General features: G+C 28.3%; 1 protein-coding gene across 1 annotated transcript; it reads right to left on the reverse strand.

Moving 5' to 3' along the window:
• Positions 1 to 4934: 4934 nt before the first annotated feature.
• Positions 4935 to 6847, reverse strand: LOC145033395 (DET1 complexing ubiquitin ligase). The gene is made up of 4 exons (XM_078982028.1): positions 6602 to 6847; positions 5716 to 5776; positions 5467 to 5528; positions 4935 to 5233 (listed from the first exon to the last, which is right to left on the reverse strand). Exons 1-4 carry the CDS (start codon positions 6686 to 6688, stop codon positions 5144 to 5146), a joined length of 300 nt encoding a protein of 99 aa, XP_078838154.1. The 5' UTR covers positions 6689 to 6847; the 3' UTR covers positions 4935 to 5143.
• Between the last annotated feature and the right edge of the window lie 481 nt (positions 6848 to 7328).

Raw genomic sequence — 7328 nt, forward strand, 5'->3', positions numbered from 1 at the left:
GTTTGATGAAATGTCATAGAGATATATGGTTACATACTTACATACTCAACTATTACAAGTTGTCATATTGTACTTTAGTAGTCTTGGGTACTTCTAAAAACCCTTTTCTTCATATGGGATTTATTTTATTATTATAGAAAAACATAGTTAACAATTTGTCTGGCAAAGCTTATGGGTATCCAGATTTTAATTAGTTTATATATATATATATATATATATATATATATATATATATATATATATATATATATATATATTGGAGTTTTAAATGGAAAGTTTAGTGTTTCATTATATATATCTTTTTTTTTTTCATTCTTTGTCATATTAATGATACTTTATCTAGTTGTTAGTAACCTCTTGTTTACTGATTTTCCATGTCTTGGTTGTATGGATGTTTGTATATGCAGATGCCACAATGCTAAAGAATGATGGAATGACGTGAAATTGAAACAAATAAAAACACAGAAATTAATGAAGTCAAAAAATTCTGGGAATAAGAAGATATAGAATGAAATGATGTAATGATGAACAATAACTAATTCTAGGGAATCTCCCACTCTCATTAGTACATACAGGAGCCAATTACAAACCAAAGAAAAATAATGTAACAGGTGTAATAACGAGATCTTCCTTCTTTCTTATTCTTTTCTTTCATCATGTTACCTTTTAGCCATTTTCTTTGATTTCCTTTTTTACCCTCCAGGAGTAATCATTCAAAAAATCTTGGCTTTTCCATATTTGGTCCCAATATTTCTGGACCTATATTAGAAATACTAAATCAATGGAGAAAAATACCCCCTACTTGAGTCCTATGATTAACCGATACCTATGGTTTAAGAACATTGTGGATAGAAACATCATTGACTAAATAAGAAACAAAAATCCATCATATAATTCTCGTACATCTGAATGAATTGAGAGCTTGGCATCACCAAGACCTTCTCCAATCAAGAAGAAACTAGATAAAATTGAGGAATAGATAGGGTTAAGTCCTTTGAGGAGGTCCGATACTATTAAGAAGTGTCTACAAAGGGATTAAATTCTTCAAGAATTGTATTCTTCAACTATTCTTCAAGAATTCTTGAATTCTTCAAGAATTTTTGGTTTGTATAAAAAGTTTATGGTGTTATGGATCTATAAATTATTTTTTATTCTTCAATTATTCAGTAATACTTGACTTTTTCAAGAACATTCTTTAAGAATGCTTCAATTCTTCAAGAATTGTAAATTGTCTTCGGTTGAAATTTATTATACTCGTTATATATTTTATTCTCAAAGAATTAATTTTTGTAATTGGTGTAAATTTTTTTAGTACTGTGTAAAAAGTGTTGTATATTCTTTAAAAATTTTCATAATATATTCATATATTGTTAAAGAGCTATATGCTAAATAAATTCTCTGTGTAATTAAACTCAAATTAAAGTTAAATGTTGCAGATTCTTTAAAAGCATTACATTTTATTTAAAAACACTACACTCTATAAGAATGCGTTGTGTAATTGAAATTCATTAAAATCATATTAGAATTGAAATTAAAATAGATTAAAACGTAAACCAGTCAAACATTTTTCCTTAAAATCCCCCATTCCTAATTTGTTTATCATTAGAATGTCTAGTTTACCCTTACGATGGTTTCAATTTAGAAAATAATTAATTTTTTTCCATTTAATTTCAATCATGCCATTGTTGATCCTAACCCTCCATTCTTTTAATTTGATGGATACAATTTAATCATACATTCATACTGTAATTACAATTCACATTTAATCCTAATCTTATATATATATATATATATATATATATATATATATATATATATATATATATATATATATATATATATATATATGGGAAAAGTGAATATACCCTTAAGGGTTTATAAGCTTAGCTACCCAAACCCACCATAATGCGTCGTTTTGTTTGATATATTCATTATAATGCTCTTAAATTTCAACCCCTAACTTGATTTACTTTCAAGATTCACGAAATTTCACCATTATCTTCCTCTTACATCACATCTTTATTACGAACACCTATTATACTATATATATATTATAGTTAAAAATAAAAGTTATGTAAGAGGAAGATAAATGTAAAATTTATAAAAATCTTGGAATTAAATCAAGTTAGATGTTGAATTAGAAGAACATTGGACAATTACAATGTGTATTTGTGATACAAAACAACGTAGTATGGTGAGTTTGGGTACCTAAACTTATATACCCTTAAGGATATATATATATATATATATATATATATATATATATATATATATATATATATATATATATATATATATATATATATATATATATATATCTATAAGTGAATCAAGAAATGGCACCCCATTGGGTAGCCCGGACCCAACGACACGTCACCTTTGGAAACATCGATTCTTTTTTGGGCATAATTGGATGACCAATTAAACTATAAAGACAAAGGGTTTGACTATGAAATGGTAACTTTCGACTTTATCCCCAAGATTATTGACCCTAAACACCTTGGGCCCTTTTCCATGTCTCATTACACTTAAACTCCAGAACAAAATCTTTTAGTTTGGTGTATAAAGACTAATATAACCTCTTAATGTGGTGAACAGGTTTGTATTTTTGAATACTTTGAAATAATAAATGTCGCTTTAATTCTCTTTTTTCCTTTATTTAAACTATGAAAACTAAAAAATCTATAAACCCATTTATGTTCATCACCTCAGCCCAACAGCCCCTCTCCCTTGATATGGGTAGACGCATGTGTACGTTTGTCCTTCAACCAAAATTACGTATGGTAAACGCTACATAATATTTAGAGTAGTGATAACAAGTCAAATAAATAAATAAATGAAATGTTTTAATCGTTATTCAAAGCAAAGTTTGGTGGAGGGGGCTAAGAGTAGTGCTTTGACACAAGGTTTTGATGCAATTTCTTGTAGAAATAAGTTCGAAGTTGAGTTAGGACTTGGGAGGCTGCTAAAGCTAAAAGGGTCGATTTTAAGTCAATATCGTGACGGGGGCTGGTTTGAGAGAATAGGAGAAAAGTTGTGGGTCAAAGATGTAAATTAGTCAGAGATTTCATTCAACTCCTCGGTGCTATCAGATTTTCTAGTCAAAGAGTCTATAGTTCTAGAGTTTAGAAAGTTGAATATTTGCATAATCATACAAAGATTAAAAAGTAAAATTTATATGGGTGGCTTGATAATGACAAGTACGTCAAAATGTCCAAATGTACAACCTTTTATGCATATAGAACAAGTACCTACAAACATATTTGGAAGATATTTTTGCATTATAAAAATATTGTACATTCTTCATGTGTGAATCAGATCATTTCTGGTCCCACAATAAAACCTCCTTCAAGGTACTAACTCTGATGCACAAAGTAAATTACCTTGAGTGATACGAAGAAAACAAAATGACTGGATGTAAGTAAACAAATGGTTGGACTGTTATGTAATAATTATTAATTACGAATTATATATATATATATATATATATATATATATATATATATATATATATATATATATATATATATATATATATATAGGTGTATCTATATTTTTTTATAAAAATTTGTATTTGTATACATATCTTTTATAAAAACGTGTTTGAAGACAAACGTATTTATTATATATATATATATATATATATATATATATATATATATATATATATATATATATATATATATATATATATATGGTTTTATAAAACAAAATGTATACAAAAACTTATTTGGGTACATATAAATATGTTTTTACAAAGAAATATATATGTTTATTACGAGATAGATGTATGTATATGTATATTTTTTATAAGTATTCGTTTGCATACAAATGTATTTATAATAGAAAATGTGTTTGTATACATTTTTTTAAAAAAAATACATATCTATATAGATTTTTTCTATAAAAATGGATATGTATATACTTATGTACTTAGTAAATACATATTTTTATAAATAAGTATTTCAAATGAAAAAAGTTTTTTTTTGAAAGTTTTTATATAGATGTTTTCTTTTTCAAAGTTTCACCACAAAACTTTTATATTTTGCTATATTTAACCCTTGCAAGAAAGATTTTATATTTTTGGTAGATTTAAGCCCTGCAACAAAGGTTATACATTTTGATAGATTTAGTCGATGCTACAAATGTTTTATATTTTGGTAGATACAGTCCTTGTAATTTTTAGTTTATAGAAAATATCCCTTTAATTTTTTTTTCAAAAATAGTCAATATGTGTAAGATTTTTTTATTTTGGCATATTTGACTCTTTCTACAAAACTAATTATGTCATTTTTTGTTTTATTTGGTTGGTGTGTTGATAAATTATTTCTTTCAATTCAGTTTTTACGGATAAAATTGTCATTTTATATATTTTTTGATTTAACATAGTAAAAATCATAAAATCTGGATCCATTTTTATACACGTTACACTTCCAACATCAATGTACTACATCACTTAAGAATGTTATAAAAAATTATGTTTGCATTATTATCATTTTAGAAACATCATGACATTTACTAATTTGAATCAAACCTCCACAAATTTCGTTAAACTTATTCGAACCCTTACCAATGGCATGTGGGTTTTTTACTAGTTAAAATTAATCTTTATCTTTATCTTGAAAACACGATAACATATAAAGCACAATCACAATTTTTTGGTTATGATTCTGTAATAATATGATTTTAATTTCTTATAACAAATAAGATATAACACAAATTTGTAAAAGCTAATTAATATAAAAGGTGTTGTTGATAATCTATATCTATATAAGTTATAAAATAAGAATAAGTCGATGTTGATTTTTGTAGATTGAGATATAATATATACATACATTGTATGTTATGTGACTAGCTGACTATGGGCTATGGGTTTATCTACATATAACAAATTTCATATATGAATATCACTACAAAAAAGCAGCCCAAGAAAATGTTATGCATATGCAACTTTTTGTTATATTTATAAATGCAAAATGTACAAGTCTGTGTAGCTGAAAGTACACACCATGAAACATTAACAATCGGCTTTATCTCATAGCTTCCCAAAAACATACAACACATATAGCATCAACAACCAATAATATTTACATCAATATGCAATGCATTATGATTTATGCATGCATACTCAATTACTCATGAATCATGATAGAGGGTCTGAAGAAGAAGCTCTTGGATGCTTGCATTCTTGCTCGGGTGCCAGATTCTCAGGGGCAGCTCTCTTTGGTCTCAACTGCAGACAGAAATGATAAGTTATGAAACGACAATGAAGGGTATTTTTGTCTTTTTGCATTAGTGTGTGTGTGTGTGTGTGTTTGCAGACAAAAACACACCAACCCAAGTATAAATATGTTTTTTTGAGTTGGTGTATGCATTTGTACACATAGAGACACTAACACACAAGGGCAAATTTGTCTTTTTGAGTAGGTGATGCATTTGTAGACATAAATACAGAAAGAATTTCACCTTTTCATCACCACGCTCATAGAGTTGCCTCAGCAGTATGTTTTTGGCATCTGAAGATATTACTGCAAAAATTCACTTTCATATTAAGAATACAAACTTTGTAAATTGTAAAAACAATTGATCTTGTGTTTATACATGCTTCTATAAAAAGTAAAAGTATAGAACTTTATAGCAACTAAAGGAGTAGGTGTAGCAATATGAAAAATAAAATTGAAGAAAACAAGAAAGGGTAAGATATAATTATGTTACCTTGGTCAGGTGGTGGAAGAGTTCGTTCATGAGTTGGATGATATGTAATTGGTGTCTTCTTCTGAACAAAAAGTAAAGCAATGCTTTCGTGATTAATTGAGAGAATTACCATTATTATTGAACAGTAAAACTAATGTTTATCCATTTAGTTAATATAGAAGATAAGTTAATAAATTCGTATAGGTGTTAACTGTTATATCTTTAAAGAAGATGAATCTCAATCTCTATCTATAGGATGCTTAAATTTCCCAATTTCAAGTATTCCCAGATTTGTATTTTTATGGAGTTTGCTCTTTGATAATTCTATGTAATATGCATTTTAATACTCCAATTCCCACAAGATTTAGAAACAATGTTCAAAGTGAAATTAATAGCAGAGATGTAAAATACACTGGAGTTGGACTATCACCATGTTCATCTCAGACAATTAGCAAGCTTGCATACCCAATTTTAACCCTAATATGGACAAGAGCAAATCGTTAATATTTCCAATTTTACTTGGCAAGATCCTAAATCAGATTCTAGTCTAACATCAACAATTAGAATAACACCACCAACAATTTCAAAACAAGTATCATTCAATTAGTAAAATAATAGCATAGGAACCCCTAAATTAGATTTCAGTCTACCATTTTCGTTAAACACACACCATTTAAAAAGCAGCATCGACATTACACTAGTTGTAAAATCGATTCATTTAAAGAAAACCGACACTACTACAGATGCATTTAATGACAGGTCAACTAAGCCCGAAAACACAAATGTTCTGTTCAATCGATGATGATTTAGGGTTAAATTCATCCGTGGGGTTGTGATTTGATTACAAAGAAAAGAAAAGAAGACGGAAAATGTGACGTGATGTGATGAGATTGAGATGAGAGCTTACGGAAGGAGCAGACGGATCATTGGGGCGAAGTTGGCTGAAGTTGTGGGGGTCGAAGGAAGGCCAATTACCAACAATCCACGACCCCATTAAAATCGATTACAGTCCCACAGATTTCTCAGCCCCGATAATCGCAGTTTCTGGAGATGACAGATGAGGAAATTGATTGTTTATTAGGGATACTTCATACATTTTTGTTAACAGCGGCGTGCATTTTGGTCTTTGGTCACGACCCATTTAACTCGAACCAATAAGAACGCTTTCCGAATTTGGCCCGAAGTAACCGTTTATCATATCATGATTCATGGCCATGGGTTTTATTGAAAAACATAATGAATTTTCTTTGCATGTTTATAAATTAAAGGAGTAAGGACAAAATTGGCAATGTAGGATTTTGCAATGTCGTTAATTAGTCCTTAAACTTTAAAATCTGTTAAATTAAAGATTAAAATTTTGAATTTGATAATAATTTAGCTAATAAAATTGGCAATAGTCGTTTGCCCGCTTGCAACATGCCACGTGGGATTTGATATGGCAAAAAAATACACTTGGCCAAATGTAAAAAACATCATCCATTTGTTTTTGGTATAGTATAACATCGTGAGCCTATTAATCTTCCTTTGGGTTCAAAATCATGTGCTAGATACTATCCAAAGGTTACAACCTATAACTTTTGAAGATGCCATCATCTTCTAATTAGAGCATTAATAATGGTTTTTTTTTTTTTTTT

This window comes from Lactuca saligna, chromosome 3 (assembly GCF_052625555.1).
Source record: "Lactuca saligna cultivar CGN05327 chromosome 3, ASM5262555v1, whole genome shotgun sequence".
Classification (NCBI taxonomy): Eukaryota; Viridiplantae; Streptophyta; class Magnoliopsida; order Asterales; family Asteraceae; genus Lactuca; species Lactuca saligna.